This window comes from Procambarus clarkii, chromosome 17 (assembly GCF_040958095.1).
Source record: "Procambarus clarkii isolate CNS0578487 chromosome 17, FALCON_Pclarkii_2.0, whole genome shotgun sequence".
NCBI classification, from domain to species: domain Eukaryota; kingdom Metazoa; phylum Arthropoda; class Malacostraca; order Decapoda; family Cambaridae; genus Procambarus; species Procambarus clarkii.
In genome coordinates, this window is record NC_091166.1 from 44619655 (window position 1) to 44641138 (window position 21484).

At 46.1% G+C, this 21484-nt stretch overlaps 2 protein-coding genes across 2 annotated transcripts; one reads left to right on the top strand and one right to left on the bottom strand.

Moving 5' to 3' along the window:
* Window positions 1–2484: 2484 nt before the first annotated feature.
* LOC123772588 (uncharacterized) lies at window positions 2485–3873 on the bottom strand. The gene is made up of 2 exons (XM_045765828.2): window positions 3789–3873; window positions 2485–3624 (listed from the first exon to the last, which is right to left on the bottom strand). The coding sequence occupies exons 1-2, from the start codon at window positions 3789–3791 to the stop codon at window positions 3145–3147; spliced, it is 483 nt and encodes a 160-aa protein (XP_045621784.2). The 5' UTR covers window positions 3792–3873; the 3' UTR covers window positions 2485–3144.
* A 344-nt stretch (window positions 3874–4217) lies between these two features.
* On the top strand, window positions 4218–13193 carry LOC138365688 (papilin-like). The gene is made up of 3 exons (XM_069326180.1): window positions 4218–4740; window positions 7605–8096; window positions 13141–13193. Exons 1-3 carry the CDS (start codon window positions 4218–4220, stop codon window positions 13191–13193), a joined length of 1068 nt encoding a protein of 355 aa, XP_069182281.1.
* Window positions 13194–21484: the final 8291 nt, after the last annotated feature.

Genomic DNA, 21484 nt, shown 5'->3' on the forward strand with positions numbered 1-21484 from the left:
GGTGTATACAGGAGCACCTGGTACCATACAAGAGGTGAATACAGGAGGACCTGGTACCATACAAGAGGTGTATACAGGAAGATCTCACTAACATTCGCAGTGTTAGCTGCGGGGTTATCTTTATGTTATCTTGAGATGATTTCGGGGCTTAGCGTCCCTGCGGCCCGGTCCTCGACCAGGCCTCCTTTTTGTTACACATCCCCAGGAAGCAGCCCGTAGCAGCTCTCTAACTCCCAGGTACCTATTTACTGCTAGGTGAACAAGAGCATCAGGGTGAATAGAACTATGCCCATTTGTTTCCGCCTCCATCAGGGGATCGAACTCGGAACCTCAGGACTACGAATCCGTAGCGCTGTCCACCCAGCCGTCAGGGCTCTCACTATGGTATTCTTGGGGGTTGCCAAGAAATATTGACCTGAACTTTCCGTTACATGATATTGATCTTGTATAACACATGTTGTAGTTTTCATTAATTTTATTATAATATAATCAACAATATTTTTTTAATTACCTCCGAGAAGTTTTGTAATTAATTCTCGGTAAAATAATAATTTTTGTACCACGCGCAAATTACCAGCCTAAAGTGATTCCTGGCGGGAATATCCTTTAATGAGAGGCTTTCCTTCCCTGCCCGGCCGGGCCCCTGCTTTTAAAACACTTACGTGTAATCTTATTAACTACCAGAGTATATCCTTACTAAGACTCTTGCTGCATAGTATACCAGGCTATATCCTAGATGGTGAAGGGTAAGGGAGGTGGTGAAGGGTAGGGAAGGTGGTGAAGGGTAGGGAAGGTGGTGAAGGGTAGGGAAGGTGATGAAGGGTAGGGAAGGTGGTGAAGAGTAGGGAAGGTGGTGAAGGGTAGGGAAGGTGGTGAAGGGTAGGGAAGGTGGTGAAGAGTAGGGAAGGTGGTGAAGGGTAGGGAAGGTGGTGAAGGGTAGGGAAGGTGGTGAAGGGTAGGGAAGGTGATGAAGGGTAGGGAAGGTGGTGAAGAGTAGGGAAGGTGGTGAAGGGTAGGGAAGGTGGTGAAGAGTAGGGAAGGTGGTGAAGAGTAGGGAAGGTGGTGAAGAGTAGGGAAGGTGGTGAAGAGTAGGGAAGGTGGTGAAGGGTAAGGGAGGTGGTGAAGGGTAAGGGAGGTGGTGAAGGGTAGGGAAGGTGAAGGGTAGGGAAGGTGGTGAAGAGTAGGGAAGGTGGTGAAGGGTAGGGAAGGTGGTGAAGAGTAGGGAAGGTGGTGAAGAGTAGGGAAGTTGGTGAAGGGTAAGGGAGGTGGTGAAGGGTAAGGAAGGTGGTGAAGGGTAGGGAAGGTAGTGAAGGGTAGGGAAGGTAGTGAAGGGTAGGGAAGGTGGTGAAGGGTAGGGAAGGTGGTGAAGAGTAGGGAAGGTGGTGAAGGGTAGGGAAGGTGGTGAAGGGTAAGGAAGGTGGTGAAGGGTAAGGAAGGTGGTGAAGGGTAGGGAAGGTGGTGAAGGGTAGGGAAGGTGGGGAAGGGTAGGGAAGGTGGTGAAGGGTAGGGAAGGTGGTGAAGGGTAGGGGAGGTGGTGAAGGGTAGGGAAGGTGGTGAAGAGTAGGGAAGGTGGTGAAGAGTAGGGAAGGTGGTGAAGGGTAAGGGAGGTGGTGAAGGGTAAGGGAGGTGGTGAAGAGTAGGGAAGGTGGTGAAGGGTAGGGAAGGTGGTGAAGAGTAGGGAAGGTGGTGAAGGGTAGGGAAGGTGGTGAAGAGTAGGGAAGGTGGTGAAGAGTAGGGAAGGTGGTGAAGGGTAAGGGAGGTGGTGAAGGGTAAGGGAGGTGGTGAAGGGTAGGGAAGGTGGTGAAGGGTAGGGAAGGTGGTGAAGGGTAGGGAAGGTGGTGAAGGGTAGGGAAGGTGGTGAAGGGTGGGGAAGGTGGTGAAGGGTAGGGAAGGTGGTGAAGGGTAGGGAATGTGGTGAAGGGTAGGGAATGTGGTGAAGGGTAGGGAATGTGGTGAAGGGTAGGGAAGGTGGTGAAGGGTAGGGAAGGTGGTAAAGGGTAGGGAAGGTGGTGAAGGGTAGGGAAGGTGGTGAAGGGTAGGGAAGGTGGTGAAGGGTAGGGAAGGTGGTGAAGGGTAGGGAAGGTGGTGAAGGGTAGGGAAGATGGTGAAGGGTAGGGAAGGTAGTGAAGGGTAGGGAAGATGGTGACGGCGAGACAAGATGACGGTGACGGCCCGGGTAGTGATGATAGTTAATAGAGATGAAGACAGTATTTAGTGAAGATACAGCAGTGATGGTCACATTTAGTGAAGATACAGTAGTCATGGTCACATTTAGTGAAGATACAGTAGTCATGGTCACATTTAGTGAAGATACAGTAGTCATGGTCACATTTAGTGAAGATACAGTAGTCATGGTCACATTTAGTGAAACAGACTGTAGTGAATTATTAGTGATGTAGATAGTGAGTAATGAAGATGCGGCAGCCGTCACCCGAACAACGACGGGTAGAAGTTCGTAAATAAAATCGAAAGTAAAACGCACAATATATGATGCAAATTTATTAAAATGTAATACTAAGACATACAATCAAATAACTTTAAACTAATGTATATATTTAATATATATTTCTGGTAGAAATATTTTTGCCATTTCTGAATTTTCGAACATGTAATTAGCAGCAGTTATGTACTGAATCTTGGATATCATGGATGCGTCCAAATACAAAACTCTCGCATGAGTATGTTATATAATGGTAATCAGCAATGACATTCAAAATGTAAACAAAAGTTTACCTATCTTAACATGTATGACCAAAGACACACTAACTAATCAACACCTGTCAACATGACACATAATATATCAAATTTAGGACAATTTTGACAAGGACATTAAGGCCCAGCTTGACAGATGCTATTGGCAGCCTATTCGTTAATGAAACACTAGGCTGTCTACGGTTATGTTAAATATTCACTAATTACCAACAACCAGATGTACATAATTTATAGTAATTATCAATAACCAAATATACATACTTTCCAGTAATTATCAACAGCCAAATGTACATAATTACTCATAAATTTCTAGACTGTCTGCTGCATGACGCAATGTTCATAGTTTCATGTCCAGAGGAGAATCCTGTCCCGTTACTCAATGAATATCTCGATGCAGATTATAGGACCACCATCATCTCTGTATGGCTGGCTCTAGCACCTATTGCGACAGATGCCACTGCTTCCAAAACCGCCTCCGGCAGATTGACTTCCAAAACCACCTCCAAAACCGCCTCCATAACCACCTCCATAACCACCTCCATAGCCACCTCCAGCAGTTGAACCTCCAAAAGCACCAGCTACAGCTCCACCTCCATGACTACCGCCGGTTCCTCTATGGCCACCTACTATACCAACTTTAAGACCACTTCCTTTGCGGTCAGTTCCGACGACAGCGAGAGCTCCTCCGCGGGCAGTTCCCAGAGCAAGGCCGCCGAAGCCTCCTCCAGCGCTTGCCACAACAGCCCCGCCGACGCCATGGTCTCGACCACTGTTGAAGCGCCGACCTGTGTCGACGTCCACACCGACTACCTCTGTAATATGGCTGCCGGAGCCGAGGGGATACGCGTCTGCAACAGTGAGGGCTGCAGCCACGGAGGCCACCAGGAGCACCACCGTCGGGATCTTGGCGACCTGCAACACCAGGAGGAGACAATTCTCACACAAGCCTAAACCACATTTTAATAATAATTTTAAACCATGTTATTGATATAATTCCAAACGGATTACCAGCCAATGTTAGAGAAGGTTATAAAGTGTTGAGCAGCATAAGCAGCATGGACGAGAGTCCAACTTACCATTTTGGTGTGAGTATGAGAAGTGTGTGAAGGCGCCGCCTGCGTCCGCCATTATATACTGGCGCAGCGAGCGGGTTTCCAGAAAAACCGAGTGCAGCGTCATGGGTGACAATATTTGACATGTGTGGGACCACTGTGGGAGAGCCTCGCCAGGGGCCACACCAGGACACACGCGCAGCACTGTGGGAGAGCCTCGCATGGGCCACCAGTTCAGTGGGACCACTGTGGGAGAGCCTCACATGGTCCACCAGTTCAGTGGGACCACTGTGGGAGAGCCTCGCATGGTCCTACTGCTTACATCCTATTTTAATGGTAGTTAATTGCTACTTATGCAATTACCTGTGCAAGTAGCAATGGGACTACTTATTCTCATCCATTTATTGAGATCTAATTGTAATTATTATTTCTGAGGATAGCTTTACTAGGAAGATGATTCTAAGTGAATTAAAATTAGATCTTAATAAATGGATGAATGTAAGCAATCCCATTAGCCACGCTCCTTTGGGTATCGAGAAGGGTGCGAGGGATAACATCCAGATGAACACCTCTATTAACAACTCCAGTGCTCATAGTAGCAGGATAACAGAAAGGACACCTGACCATGATAGCATAGAAGACATCCCTTCAGGAACATCGGCAGCGGGAGATAAACGTGATCTGGTCAGGCGGTCAAGAAGGATAAAAGAGGATTGGACCCAGGGTAGCACAGAATGGACCCAGGGTAGTACAGATTGGACCCAGGGTAGCACAGATTGGACCCAGGGTAGCACAGATAGGACTCAGGGTAGCACAGATTGGACCCAGGGTAGCACAGATTGGACCCAGGGTAGCACAGATTGGACCCAGGGTAGCACAGAATGGACCCGGGGTAGCACAGAATGGACCCAGGGTAGCACAGATTGGACCCAGGGCAGCACAGATTGGACCCAGGGTAGCACAGATTGGACCCAGGGTAGCACAGATTGGACCCAGGGTAGCACAGATTGGACCCAGGGTAGCACAGATTGGACCCAGGGTAGCACAGATTGGGCCCAGGGTAGCACAGAATGGACCCAGGGTAGCACAGATTGGACCCAGGGTAGCACAGATTGGACCCGGGGTAGCACAGAATGGACCCAGGGTAGCACAGATTGGACCCAGGGTAGCACAGATTGGACCCAGGGTAGCACAGACTGGGCCCAGGGTAGCACAGATTGGACCCAGGGTAGCACAGTTTGGACCCAGGGTAGCACAGATTGGACCCAGGGTAGCACAGAATGGACCCAGGGTAGCACAGATTGGACCCAGGGTAGCACAGATTGGACCCAGGGTAGCACAGAATGGACCCAGGGTAGCACAGATTGGACCCAGGGTAGCACAGAATGGACCCAGGGTAGCACAGATTGGACCCAGGGTAGCACAGATTGGACCCAGGGTAGCACAGATTGGGCCCAGGGTAGCACAGAATGGACCCAGGGTAGCACAGATTGGACCCAGGGTAGCACAGATTGGACCCAGGGTAGCACAGAATGGACCCAGGGTAGCACAGATTGGACCCAGGGTAGCACAGATTGGACCCAGGGTAGCACAGAATGGACCCAGGGTAGCACAGATTGGACCCAGGGTAGCACAGATTGGACCAAGGGTAGCACAGATTGGACCCAGGGTAGCACAGATTGGACCAAGGGTAGCACAGATTGGACCCAGGGTAGCACAGATTGGACCCGGGGTAGCACAGATTGGACCCAGGGTAGTACAGATTGGACCCAGAGTAGCACAGATTGGACCCGGGGTAGCACAGATTGGACCCGGGGTAGCACAGATTGGACCCAGGGTAGTACAGATTGGACCCAGGGTAGTACAGATTGGACCCAGGGTAGCACAGATTGGACCCAGGGTAGCACAGATTGGACCCAGGGTAGCACAGATTGGACCCGGGGTAGCACAGATTGGACCCAGGGTAGTACAGATTGAACCCAGGGTAGTACAGATTGGACCCAGGGTAGCACAGATTGGACCCAGGGTAGTACAGATTGAACCCAGGGTAGTACAGATTGGACCCAGGGTAGCACAGATTGGACCCAGGGTAGCACAGATTGAACCCAGGTAGCACAGATTGGACCCAGGGTAGCACAGATAGGACTCAGGGTAGCACAGATTGGACCCAGAGTAGCACAGATTGGACCCAGGGTAGCACAGATTGGACCCAGGGTAGCACAGAATGGACCCGGGGTAGCACAGAATGGACCCAGGGTAGCACAGATTGGACCCAGGGCAGCACAGATTGGACCCAGGGTAGCACAGATTGGACCCAGGGTAGGACAGATTGGACCCAGGGTAGCACAGATTGGACCCAGGGTAGCACAGATTGGACCCAGGGTAGCACAGATTGGACCCAGGGTAGCACAGATTGGACCCAGGGTAGCACAGATTGGGCCCAGGGTAGCACAGAATGGACCCAGGGTAGCACAGATTGGACCCAGGGTAGCACAGATTGGACCCAGGGTAGCACAGAATGGACCCAGGGTAGCACAGATTGGACCCAGGGTAGCACAGATTGGACCCAGGGTAGCACAGATTGGGCCCAGGGTAGCACAGAATGGACCCAGGGTAGCACAGATTGGACCCAGGGTAGCACAGATTGGACCCAGGGTAGCACAGAATGGACCCAGGGTAGCACAGATTGGACCCAGGGTAGCACAGATTGGACCCAGGGTAGCACAGAATGGACCCAGGGTAGCACAGATTGGACCCAGGGTAGCACAGATTGGACCAAGGGTAGCACAGATTGGACCCAGGGTAGCACAGATTGGACCAAGGGTAGCACAGATTGGACCCAGGGTAGCACAGATTGGACCCGGGGTAGCACAGATTGGACCCAGGGTAGTACAGATTGGACCCAGAGTAGCACAGATTGGACCCGGGGTAACACAGATTGGACCCGGGGTAGCACAGATTGGACCCGGGGCAGCACAGATTGGACCCGGGGCAGCACAGATTGGACCCGGGGCAGCACAGATTGGACCCAGGGTAGCACAGATTGGACCCAGGGTAGCACAGAATGGACCCAGGGTAGCACAGATTGGACCCAGGGTAGCACAGATTGGACCCAGGGTAGCACAGATTGGGCCCAGGGTAGCACAGAATGGACCCAGGGTAGCACAGATTGGACCCAGGGTAGCACAGATTGGACCCAGGGTAGCACAGATTGGACCCAGGGTAGCACAGATTGGACCCAGGGTAGCACAGATTGGACCCAGGGTAGCACAGATTGGATCCAGGGTAGCACAGATTGGACCCAGGGTAGCACAGATTGGACCAGGGTAGCACAGATTGGACCCAGGGTAGCACAGATTGGACCCAGGGTAGCACAGATTGGACCCAGGGTAGCACAGATTGGGCCCAGGGTAGCACAGAATGGACCCAGGGTAGCACAGATTGGACCCAGGGTAGCACAGATTGGACCCAGGGTAGCACAGAATGGACCCAGGGTAGCACAGATTGGACCCAGGGTAGCACAGATTGGACCCAGGGTAGCACAGATTGGGCCCAGGGTAGCACAGAATGGACCCAGGGTAAGCACAGATTGGACCCAGGGTAGCACAGATTGGACCCAGGGTAGCACAGAATGGACCCAGTGTAGCACAGATTGGACCCAGGGTAGCACAGATTGGACCCAGGGTAGCACAGAATGGACCCAGGGTAGCACAGATTGGACCCAGGGTAGCACAGATTGGACCCAGGGTAGCACAGATTGGACTCAGGGTAGCACAGATTGGACCCAGGGTAGCACAGATTGGACCCAGGGTAGCACAGATTGAACCCAGGGCAGCACAGATTGGACCCAGGGTAGCACAGATTGGACCCAGGGTAGCACAGATTGGACCAAGGGTAGCACAGATTGGACCCAGGGTAGCACAGATTGGACCCGGGTAGCACAGATTGGACCCAGGGTAGTACAGATTGGACCCAGAGTAGCACAGATTGGACCCGGGGTAACACAGATTGGACCCGGGGTAGCACAGATTGGACCCGGGGCAGCACAGATTGGACCGGGCAGCACAGATTGGACCCGGGGCAGCACAGATTGGACCCAGGGTAGTACAGATTGGACCCTGGGTAGTACAGATTGGACCCAGGGTAGCACAGATTGGACCCAGGGTAGCACAGATTGGACCCAGGGTAGCACAGATTGGACCCAGGGTAGCACAGATTGGACCCAGGGTAGCACAGATTGGACCCAGAGTAGCACAGATTGGACACAGGTAGCAACAGATTGGACCCAGGGTAGCACAGATTGGACCCAGGGTAGCACAGATTGGACCCAGGGTAGCACAGATTGGGACCCAGGGTAGCACAGATTGGACCCAGGGTAGCACAGATTGGACCCAGGGTAGCACAGATTGGACCCAGGGTAGCACAGATTGGACCCAGGGTAGCACAGATTGGACCCAGGGTAGCACAGATTGGACCCCAGGGTAGCACAGATTGGACTCAGGGTAGCACAGATTGGATCCAGGGTCGCACAGATTGGACCCAGGGTAGTACATATAGGATTCAGGGGAGCACAGATTGGACCCAGGGTAGTACAGATTGGACCCAGGGTAGCACAGAGATTGGACCCAGGGTAGCACAGATTGGATCCTGGTAGCACAGATTGGACCGGGGCTAGCACAGATTGGACCCGGGGTAGCACAGATTGGACCCGGGGCAGCACAGATTGGACCCGGGGCAGCACAGATTGGACCCGGGGCAGCACAGATTGGACCCAGGGTAGTACAGATTGGACCCAGGGTAATACAGATTGGACCCAGGGTAGCACAGATTGGACCCAGGGTAGCACAGATTGGACCCAGGGTAGCACAGATTGGACCCAGGGTAGCACAGATTAGACCCAGGGTAGCACAGATTGGACCCAGTGTAGCACAGATTGGACCAGGGTAGCACAGATTGGACCCGGGGTAGCACAGATTGGACCCGGGGTAGCACAGATTGGACCCGGGGTAGCACAGATTTTACCCGGGGCAGCACAGATTGGACCCGGGGCAGCACCGGGGCAGCACAGATTGGACCCGGGGCAGCACAGATTGGACCCAGGGTAGTACAGATTGGACCCAGGGTAGCACAGATTGGACCCAGGGTAGCACAGATTGGACCCAGGGCAGCACAGATTGGACCCAGGGCAGCACAGATTGGACCCAGGGTAGCACAGATTGGACCCAGGGTAGCACAGATTGGACCCAGGGTAGTACAGATTGGACCCAGGGTAGCACAGATTGGACCCAAGGTAGCACAGATTGGATCCAGGGTAGCACAGATTGGACCCAGGGTAGTACAGATAGGATTCAGGGGAGCACAGATTGGACCCAGGGTAGTACAGATTGGACCCAGGGTAGCACAGATTGGACCCAGGGTAGTACAGATTGGACCCAGGGTAGTACAGATTGGACCCAGGGTAGTACAGATTGGACCCAGGGTAGTACAGATTGGACCCAGGGTAGTATAGATTGGACCCAGGGTAGTACAGATTGGACCCAGGGTAGTACAGATTGGACCCAGGGTAGTACAGATTGGACCCAGGGTAGCACAGATAGAACCCAAGGCACCTGACAGCTGAGTGGACAGCGCTTCGGATTCGTAGTCCTGACGTTCCGGGTTCGATCCCCGGTGGAGGCGGAGACAAATAGGCAAAAAGTTTCTTTCACCCTGATGCCTGTGTTCACCTAGCAGTAAATAGGTACCTGGGAGTTAGATAGCTCCTACGGGCTGCTTCCTGGGGGTGTGTAACAAAAAGGAGGCCTGGTCGAGGACCGGGCCGCGGGGACGCTAAGCCCCGAAATCATCTCAAGATAACCAGGGTAACACAGAGTTCCAGCCCCGCTCCTGTGCCAGGTAAGTCCACTACGGGCTCACCATAGCCCGTGATACTTTGAATTTTTTGTTCCCAGTAGCTGAATCTAAAACAACAACAACAGGGAAGCAGCCTCTAAGGGGCTATTCATGCCCGTGCCACCTCTGGGGTGGCTTAATCCCTATCAGTCAATCGGTAGCAGCCTTATCAGACGTTGAGATGTAAGTCTTTGTACTCTATCCCTTGAGATGTATTTATTGCTTATCTCAATAAACATACTTGAACTTGAATGTAAGTCTTATTCTAACATCACACTCAGACCCTGACAATGCACTCAGGAGAGTGTGAAAGACTTGGCGTAAATTCTTTACATAAAATTTCACAAAAACACATATGTGGGTTTTTATCCTATTAGCAATAATAATAATTATACATTATATATCACAAAAGGTAATTTATATTACTTATGACAATATATATAGATCTAGGTTATCTTGAGATGATTTCGGGGCTTTTAGTGTCCCCGCGGCCCGGTCCTCGACCAGGCCTCCACCCCCAGGAAGCAGCCCGTGACAGCTGACTATTCACCCTATGCCCCAGGTACCTATTTTACGGCTAGGTAACAGGGGCATAGGGTGAAAGAAACTCTGCCCATTGTTTCTCGCCGGCGCCTGGGATCGAACCCAGGACCACAGGATCACAAGTCCAGCGTGCTGTCCGCTCGGCCGACCGATTGCAGATGATGATGAAATAGTAATAATATCAATACCAATACTAGTTATGAGAAAATAAGTAGTAGACGTGATGAGGATTCGAACCTATGCTCTGGGTACTCTGAATCCCTCTGGGATTCCACTGAATCCACGAGGGTTCCTGAGGCTTCCACTGAAGTCGAAACAGGGTTTCACACAAGCCCCCCTCCTGAAACAGTATGGCTCTGTCGTCCAGGGGGTTTACCTCTAATGCTCCCTCTTGCAAGGTACAGTGTCGTGGCCTAGTGGTCTAAGGCGTGTGCTTGGGGGTACTCAGAGCGAAGGTTCGAATCCTCATCACAGCCGCTACTGATTTTCTGATTGATACATCGTCAATGTGATTTCTCTGTTTATTGAGAAACTGTGTACTGTGTACATAGTGTACGTGTACATAGTACCGAGTACTGTACACACAGTACCGTGTACTGTGTACACAATACTGTAATAATACTACTACAAATAATAATACTCTTACTGTGTAATATTATTAAAAATAATAATGAAACAGTATTGTGTACATTACTGTACTGTACACAAATGTGTACTCAGTACTGTACTGTGTAATGTGTACTCAAACTTGTCGTGTACCGTGTCAAGCGAGGCAGATGATTCTCACTAAAAAAAATACTATAAAATGAAGCAGAGCTTTCCTGGACGGGTTGGTATAGGGAAGGCTTCACGGCTCGCAAGTGGTTCGGTTCCCGATTGTTAAGTGGTTGGGCAGCATACCTTTTTTTTTTTTTTTAGATATATACAAGAGTTGTTACATTCTTGTACAGCCACTAGTACGCGTAGCGTTTCGGGCAGGTCCCTGGAATACGATCCCCGCCAGCGAAGAATCGTTTTTACAACCCATTTTATAAAGTACCCATTTTACTGTTGAGTGAAACAGAGGCTACAGATAAGGGTTTGCACCCAGTAAATCCTCCCCGGCCAGGATACGAACCCATGACAGAGCGCTCGCGGAACGCCAGGCGAGTGTCTTACCACTGCACCACGGAAACTAAATGATATCCTCATATATCAGCGCCCTTGTCCTCATACCCCATCCAAGTGCTACATAGTCATACTGGCTTAGCTCTTACTCCTAATTACACTGCCTCACAATATGAGTGGTGACATATATATTGGTAAACATTTACATCAAATTGAATGATGAGACTTACATAGACTGAATATGACAGTAAGTTACGCAGTCTATGACTTACAATGAACCCATATCGTAGATATCATTGTATGGCATGAATAAACTTGTGAACTCACTTCACACTTCAATAACAAATGGTTGCACATTTAAACTGCTTGTCAACAAGCCATCTCTTTGACTGTATTTCGTTAATAATATAACACACACACCTGAGAGTAACCAGCTCTCAATGAAGACATGGTTGTATTATACACATCTCTTAGAATTTAAATATACTCTCTATGATATATCTAGCATATACTGAGGGGCAAGGGATAAGTGTGTTTCCTGATTGTCACTTTGTCCTTCATATATTGTAGTGATGCTTAGTCAACAGTTTAAATTCGACATGAAGGACTGTTGGAATTTGATATTGATCTCTTGGCCAATGTTCTCCCGTGTTTGTCAGCGGGCAGCCGCTAGGCTACAGATGGTGCAACGCGCGCCAAGAACCCCCAACACCACTGGGAAAAATTGTACGGATGGGCCGGGTACGCCCATCGCCGTGTCCACAAAGCCTGGCGCCAGTCACGACACAGGGACACTTGTCAATATCGTACATCAGAGTGCTCGCTGGAACTCCACACCTTGATGGCGTTGTATCTCTGACCGTTCAAGTGGCTGGCTGGGTACCATTCCTTCCCTCCGTCCGTCCTATCCCGGTCCCTTGTATCCCATCTTTTTGTTCTCATATCCCAGCTCTTTGTCCTCATATTCCCTGCTCATTGTCCTCGAATCACAGCTTCTTGTATTTATATCCCAGCTTCTTGTATTTATATCCCAGCTCATTGTCCTCTTATCCAAGCTCCTTGTCCTCATATCCCAGTTTCCTTTTCCTCATATCCCAGCTCTTTGTCTTCATATCCCAGCTCCTTATCCTCATATCCCAGCTCCTTGTCCCCCTTATCCAAGCTCCTTGTCCACATATCCAGTTCCTTATCCTCATATCCCAGCTCCTTATCCTCATATAATCAATACAAAATGAAGTCAATGGGAATAACTGATAAAGTAAGACGCTGGATACTCAATTTTCTGTGGAACAGAACACAAAAAGTAACAGTCACATCAGATAAAATCGAGCCCAAGCGCAGTTAAAAGCTCTGTACCTCAGGGTACAATCCTTGCACCACTGCTTTTCCTTATTCTCATATTAGATATCGAAAAAAATACAAGTCACAGCTTCGTATCATCCTTAGCAGATGACCAAAATTCAATATGAAAAATTACCATTGCGGAAGACATTGAAAAACTACAAACAGATATTAATAACGTTTTCGACTGGGCAACAGAAACTAACATGATGTTTAACAGTGATGAGGATCTTAAACATAATACAGGGTACAAAACACAATCAGCTTTGCCCATAGTAGGAAAGCAGCATGTAAAGAATTTGTTAATAATGATGTCTGACGATATAATGTTTAGGAGGCATAACCAAGCAAATATTGCGTCAGCCATAAAAAATGATAGGATGGATTATGAGAACTTTCAAATTCAGGGATCCCATCACAATGGTTGTACTATTCAAATCACTTGTGTTGTCCCGTCTTGAGTACTGCTCAGTACTCACTTTCCCCTTCACAGCAGGACAGATTGCTGATATAGAAGAGTTCAGAGAACATATACGACACGCATAGACGCGAAAAAACACCAAAATTGTTGGGATCGTCTCGAGGCTCTCCAAATATATTCACTAGAAAGGAGACGAGAGAGATATCAAATAATATACACATGGAAAATACTGGAGGGCCAAATTCCAAATCTACACAGTAAAATAACAACATACTGGAGTGAACGATATGGAAGCAAATACAGAATAAAACCAGTGAAGAGCAGGGGTACCAATCAGAGAACACTGTATAAACATTAGAGGTCCACGGATGTTCAACATCCTCCCAGCGAATATAAGAAATATTCCCGGAACAACTGTGGACTTCTTTAAGAGAAAACTAGATAGTTTTCTTCAAGAAGTACCGGACCAACCAGACTGTGTGGGATATGTGGGTTTGCGGGCCGCTCCAAGCAACAGCCTGTTGTACCAAACTCTTACAAGTCAAGCCTGGCCTCGGGCTGGGCTTGGGGAGTAGAAGAACCCCCAGAACCCCATCAACCAGGTAAGTAGTTCTTTGTCCTCAAATCCCAGCTTCTTATCCAAGCTACTTGTTCTCATATCCCAGCTCCTTGGTCATGTAGTGTTCTGGTCTGGTCATGATGTGTGTTCTGGTCTGGTCATGATGTGTTCTAGTCTGGTCATGATGTGTTCTAGTCTGGTCATGATGTGTTCTGGTCTGGTTATGATGTGTTCTGGTCTGGTCATGATGTGTTCTGGTCTGGTCATGATGTGTTCTAGTCTGGTCATGTAGTGTTCTAGTCTGGTCATGTAGTGTTCTGGTCTGGTTATGATGTGTTCTGGTCTGGTTATGATGTGTTCTGGTCTGGTCATGATGTGTTCTGGTCTGGTCATGATGTGTTCTGGTCTGGTATGATGTGTTCTAGTCTGGTCATGATGTGTTCTAGTCTGGTCATGATGTGTTCTGGTCTGGTCATGATGTGTTATGGTCTGGTCATGATGTGTTCTAGTCTGGTCATGATGTGTTCTGGTCTGGTCATGATGTGTTCTGGTCTGGTCATGATGTGTTTGTCTGGTCATGATGTGTTCTAGTCTGGTCATGATGTGTTCTGGTCTGGTCATGATGTGTTCTGGTCTGGTCATGATGTGTTCTGGTCTGGTCATGATGTGTTATGGTCTGGTCATGATGTGTTCTGGTCTGGTCATGATGTGTTCTTGTCTGGTCATGATGTGTTCTAGTCTGGTCATGATGTGTTCTGGTCTGGTTATGATGTGTTCTGGTCTGGTTATGATGTGTTCTAGTCTGGTCATGATGTGTTCTGGTCTGGTCATGATGTGTTCTTGTCTGGTCATGATGTGTTCTGGTCTGGTCATGATGTGTTCTGGTCTGGTCATGATGTGTTCTGGTCTGGTCATGATGTGTTCTGGTCTGGTCATGATGTGTTCTGGTCTGGTCATGATGTGTTCTAGTCTGGTCATGTAGTGTTCTAGTCTGGTCATGATGTGTTCTTGTCTGGTCATGATGTGTTCTAGTCTGGTCATGTAGTGTTCTAGTCTGGTCATGTAGTGTTCTAGTCTGGTCATGATGTGTTCTAGTCTGGTCATGTAGTGTTCTAGTCTGGTTATGATGTGTTCTGGTCTGATCATGATGTGTTCTGGTCTGGTCATGATGTGTTCTAGTCTGGTCATGTAGTGTTCTGGTCTGGTCATGATGTGTTCTGGTCTGGTCAATATTCTACATTATGAAGTGTTTTGCCACAGTGTTCTATGTACAGCAATATTTAGTTCCTCTTCTGTTTTCTATTTTTTGGCAAAACTTTTTAATTTGTTCATTGACCACATCGATCGTGGTCAATGAGCCACAACTGTAGGCCTAATAATAAAGGAGGTGGCACAGCTATATACTACCAAGATACCTTCATTAGCAACAGTGTCATTAGTGATAGAGATGACTATTGTGAATATATTTTTCCTCCATTCTCAGTTAAATCCCTTAAATCCCCCTTGACTATTGGAGTCATCTATAAATTTCCCAGTACTAACATTCTCAGATAACTTGAGGAATCTTATCATAAACAACAACCTCAACAAAAGTCACCTAGTTCTGGGAGGTGACTTCAATATTGACCTCTGGCAACAAAACAGCCCTCAAGTTGACTATTTCCTTAACAGCATGAATTCCTGTATGCTCATCCCCGCAATCAACAAGACCACCCGATTCACTCAGACTTCTGCTACTACCCTGGATCACTTATGGACCAACATAACAGCTCCCCTTACATCAGGTATAATCACTGACAGAACAACTGACCACTATCCTACCTTCCTCGTAGCGGACATGGCCATAACACCACCAGCAAACAAGAAAATTACCTTTAGGATACACAGTGAAGCAGCAATAACCAATCTCACAAATGCCCTCCACAATATAAACTGGGAATCAGAATTTAACAATATACAGGATATAAATTCGTTAACTAACCTCTTCCTTTCCAAAATTCTGAGCCTTTACAATACTTATTGTCCTCTCCTCACCAAGCATTGTCCTCTCCTCACCAAGCATTGTCCTCTCCTCACCAAGCATTGTCCTCTCCTCACCAAGCATTGTCCTCTCCTCACCAAGCATTGTCCTCTCCTCACCAAGCCAGTAACTGGCAAAAGGTTAAATAATCCCTGGCTCACTAATGGCATACTTAAAGCAATAGACAAGAAACATGAATATGAAAAAAACTTAGGATTGGCCTAGTTGCAAAGGAAGTAGTTAAGAGGTACTCGCCAGTGCTTACCAGTATAATAAGAAGAGCAAAGCGTTCCTATTACGAAAATAGATTCAAAGAAGCAAAAGGCAACATGAAAAGCACATGGAGAGCCATCTCTAACATCCTAGGAGCTAAACAACATTCACATAACAAGATCACAATCTCCAAGGATGGTTTTACACCTGCAACTGATCTTCAACAGCAACTGAATTTAATAGCTTCTTTTCATCGAATGGTGTTACCCTTGCCCGAAAAATCCCACAGACCCAGACACATGTTACCACATATCTTTCAGGCAGCTTCCCAAACTCTCTTCTCCTCTCATCGATCAGCTTTACAGATGTTGTGTCCATCATTCACTTGCTAAAAACCAAAGCTGGGAATATTAGTGAAATACCATCCATTGTATACAAGAGCGCCTCCCATGCCCTTGAACCACCCATAGCTTAGCTGTTTAATAAATCCCTAGAGTGCCATACCTTCCCTAATATCCTTAATAAGGAAAGAGTAACGCCAGTTTATCAAGGAGGTAACACGGCAGATATAAATAATTACAGACCCATATCAAATTTACCTATATAATCAAAAATATTTGAAGAAATTATTTACAAACCGCTCTACTCTAATCTTATAAAATTCAATATACTAAGTCCCTGTCAGTTTGGCTTCCGCTCCCAAAAGAGTACCAATGATGCTATTGTTAGTCTGCTTGACTTAATCTACTCAGCCCTTGATAAAAGAGAGTTTCCAATTGGACTCTTCATTGACCTGAGAATGGGATTTGATGCTGTTAACCATAACTACCTCTTACTTAAACTCCGCCATTATGGAATCCGAGCCCTTGCCCTGAACTATATCCGCTCCTATCTTAGTGACAGACACCAATATGTAGCCATCAATGATATAACCTCTCCTAATTTACCACTAACCGCAGGGGTGCCACAGGGCAGCATCATAGGACCCCTCCTGTTTCTTATATACATCAATGATCTGCCTAATGTTTCTAACATGCTTAAACTTATATTGTTTGCTGATGATACTATCCTCATCTACTCTGACCCCAACCTACTCATATTAAATAATGGTGTAAATACTGTAATGAATTAAAAAAAAGTCCACTTGTGGATGTCAACCAACAAACTAACACTAAACATAAAAAAGACCTACTATATCTTATTTGGAAGCAAATCAACAAATGCAATTCAGCTTCAGATAGATAATGTAAACATTAGCAATAAAAGTGATGGAAAGTTCCTTGGCCTATACTTAGACAAGAGACTCAACTTCAACACCCACGTGCAACACATAACTAAAAAGGTGTCAAAAACAGTTGGTATACTCTCTAAGATCAGATATTATGTACCCTACTCTCTCTCTCCTCTCACTCTATTATGCACTTATTTATCCATATCTTACTTATGGTATCTGTGCTTACCTCTGCAAACTACCTCAAGCCCATCATCACCCAGCAAAAATCTGCTATCAGGACACTAACAAACTCTGCTTTCAGACAACACACAGCCCCCTTGTTTAAATCCCTAAACTTGCTAAACATAAATTCACTCCATGCATTCTCTTGTGTCAATTACATTTATAAAACCCTTTTCTTAAGTGCAAACCCTGTTCTGAAACTCTTCCTGGACAGATGTAATAGAACACATACTCACCACACCAGACATAAATATCTCTTTGATATCCCCAGAGTCAAACTTAATCTGTGTAAACACTCTATGCAAATAAAGGGACCCAGTCTATGGAACTCACTCCCTAATGATTTGAAAAGCTGTCCAACTTTTGCCTTATTCAAAAATAAAACAAAAAAGTACCTAATTTCATCTTCATAGTTTTTTACCTAGTACTTTATCTCGCACTGTACTTAGTGCTACCCAATCCCCCAATATTTGTACCTAAGCCATATTACTTTATCATTGTATTCTTAGATATCATCTGATATCATGGTTGTTGTATTGAGTACATATTCTACTGCATTATTCCTTGAAATGATCCTCATATTGTGCTTCAGTGAACCAATATATAACCCTGTAATGTTATCCTAATATACATAGTAATCCTTGTTCATTATTGTGTATTATTCTAATCTGCTTTTGTGGCAAAATTTCTTGCAAAGTTCCTGTAAACATTTTTTTGAGAATTTTACTCTAATTATTATACTTAAAATTATCTGTACCTCTAAACTAAAGCTGTAAAGTTCCTGTAAACATTTTTTTTGAGAATTTTACTCTAATTATTATACTTAAAATTATCTGTACCTCTAAACTAAAGCTGTAAAGTTCCTGTAAACATTTTTTGTAAATTTTACTGTGAATTATCTAAAAAATATATATGTTAGTTTAAGGACTTGCGCGAAACGCTATGCGTGCCAGTGGCTTTACAAGATTGTAAAATCAACTTAATTTCTATGTTCTCTGTTAACCCCCAATGTACCTTCTTGTATATAAATAAATAAATAAATAAATAAATAAATAAATAAATAAATAAATCGTAATATTGTAGTTTACCTGCAAAGAAAGAAATAAACTCCATTTTCTGTGTAGATTACATCCTTTGTTCAATAGGATAACTATGATATTTTCCGAGTTTATATAACAGGATGATTTTATTTTAGACATTCCTAGTGACTCTGCCTTTCTATCATGGTTTATTGTATTCTCATTTTGCCATTTCTTTATTTTCCGCTATTCTTCCCCGCGCCTTAATTCTTGCTTCCAGCCGACTGGGACGTATCTTTCAGCCCAATATCTGGTCACATAGATGGGCCGTCTCCCTTGCTCTTACAGCCTCCTAGAGGACTCAGTACAGGTCTAGGTTGGTCAACTTTTGTACCACTGTGGCCGAGCGGTTAAGGCTGGCGCCCGGGAATCACCAGGTCAATTCACTCAATTGCCTCAACTTGATTTTCATTGATATATCATGCCATTGTGATTTCATAAACCACGATATCTGAGACCCAGTCAATCCTCCCCGGCCAGGTTACGAACCCAGGAAAAAGCGCTCGCGAAACGCCAGTTAGTTTAGTTTAGTTCATTTATTATGCACCCCATACCCATCTTGTGGGCGGTAGTGGAAAGGGTTACAGAGGCACATAATGGGCTCAGGGACTGAACCCCACAATTCATTTAGCTAAGCAAGTTACAATCTTGATGAGCTAGTTACAAAATTCAATATAAGTCATCACATCAACAATGGGTTCGAGATCGACCTCAAGTACAGGTTCTAAATTAAGCAACTGACATATGTGGAGAGCTAGTGTCACAATTTATGTTTGTCCTGCACACCGCCCCACATCCAGTGGGCAGCGGTGGATAGGTTACAATCACTCAGTTACTACCTACAGTTAGCAAACTGGGGATATTTGGCTAAAATTTCTGGTAGCAGATCATTTTGAATGAAATGCGAAACGCCATGCGAGTGTGTTACCACTTCGCCACGGAGACTGCAGATATTACAGTATATAGTAACAAGATTCGTCCACATTAGCTCCAGACCTCCCCTCTAGACCACTATACACATCGTACACTAGAGCAAGCAAAACAAAGGCAACACCTCAGTAAGCAAAACAAAGGCAACACCTCAGTAAGCAAAACAAAGGCAAGACCTCAGTAGCAAAACAAAGGCAACACCTCAGTAAGCAAAACAAAGGCAACACCTCAGTAAGCAAAACAAAGGCAACACCTCAGTAAGCAAAACAAAGGCAACACCTCAGTAAGCAAAACAAAGGCAACACCTCAGTAAGCAAAACAAAGGCAACACCTCAGTAAAACACAAGTCGCCTCATTAACCAACAAACATATTTACCTAAAAATGACTCGATGTTAAAAAAAAAAAGTATTAAAACTGGCATCAAAAGGCAAAAAAACTTAAGAGAAAAGAACCAATGGGAAGAATAGGTTTTAAGAAATTGTATACAATATATTTCCAAATACATAGCCAGATTTTGTAATGGATGTTTATGTTGTTGACCAGACCACACACTAGAAGTTGAAGGGACGACGACGTTTCGGTCCGTCCTGGACCATTCTCAAGTCGATTGACTTGATCTTGGTCGACTTGAGAATGGTCCAGGACGGACCGAAACGTCGTCGTCCCTTCAACTTCTAGTGTGTGGTCTGGTCAACATACTTCAGCCACGTTATTGTGACTCATCACCTGCATGTTAATGTTACTGTTCCTCAACTCTGAAGGGGAAGAGAGACAAGTATAAGAAAATCAGACAGCGAATAGGCCCGTCCTCCTCTCCGGTAAACACCAGAGTCTGTCTGGCACTTCTGATTATCGCCACTGAGTTACTTTGACTGTTCTGGTCCGAGTCGTCCATTACCCGGGGCCCGAGCCTTATAGGACGGGTGAAAATAGCGAGTCTCCCAGGGCGAGAGTATAGTGGCTTGGTGTGCCCGTCGAGAATAGCGCCTTTGCTGTATCGGAGAAAAGTATTGAACGTGAAGTAGTGGGAGGAATATTGACCCTGGTGTAGCTGGAGATAGTAATGGCCCTAACGTATTGTAAGAGCGAATAGAAATTGTCCAAGTGAGAGGAAGTGGTTGCTGAAGGTTGGAAGAAAGTGGCGTAGTGGGGTGGAGCTCTACATGCAGCTCTACATGGTGCTCTGGCAAGGCTCTGTGAGGAGCAGGTGGTGGAGGAAGGGAAGAGAGTTTGTGATTATCAAAGTTGTTGATGAGTGCTTGGAGAAGATAACATAAATTATACAAAAAATTAGACAAATATTACAAAGCAAATGCCATTTTTTTTGACAACTACAAACTCTATTTGACGGTTCAATTTCCGAGTGCTTCTCATCAACGCTACATATTATGTGCAAACTTTCCAGCTATACAATATTTTATATATATATATATATATATATATATATATATATATATATATATATATATATATGTCGTGACTTGTACCCAAGATTGACAATGTAATGTATCAATTATGCAATGTATGTATGTGATGTAACTATATAACCTGAGCTTGTAAAAGCACCTTCATCACCTTCAGTGATTAAGTGCTTAAATGCACACTAGTGTATGTATATGTATGTGTATAAAGAATATATATATAGCTAATCAGAATTACATTTAACCTTTGTAAATGCACACTAATGACACTATGTAAAAGACATCGAACACTTTATGTAGGGCATACGTAAATCTGTGTATCTATGTATTTACGTATGTAGGTTAGCTTAGCATTTTAAAAGCACCGAATCACCTTCTGTGGTTGATTGTTCAATAAACCCTTGAACTATATGTTTAACACTTCTCTAACCCTGTCCATGGAGGACAGAAGAAAATGTATATATCCTGGTTAGCATTGTAAATGTGTGGCCACGTCGGTGGTAGAAAAAAACAGCTACCATCTGCCACCATCTGCCACCAACAGCCATAAACTGCCACCAACAGCCAACATCTGCCACCAACAGCCACCATCTGTTACCAACAGCTACCATCTGCCACCAACAGCCACCATCTGCCACCAACAGCCACCATCTGCCACCAACAGCCACCATCTGTTACCAACAGCTACCATCTGCCACCAACAGCACCAACAGCCACCAACAGCCACCATCTGCACC

What these genes read in the sequence shown, in the direction of transcription:
- LOC138365688 (XM_069326180.1), top strand. Translation starts at nt 4,218, where the DNA reads ATGATTCTAAGTGAATTAAAATTAGATCTTAATAAATGGATGAATGTA. An exon ending in TAGCACAGATTGGACCCAGG is followed by an intron (nt 4,741 to 7,604) that starts GTAGCACAGATT and finishes AGGGCAGCACAG; the next exon opens with ATTGGACCCAGGGTAGCACA. An exon ending in TAGCACAGATTGGACCCAGG is followed by an intron (nt 8,097 to 13,140) that starts GTAGCACAGATT and finishes TCCCCTTCACAG; the next exon opens with CAGGACAGATTGCTGATATA.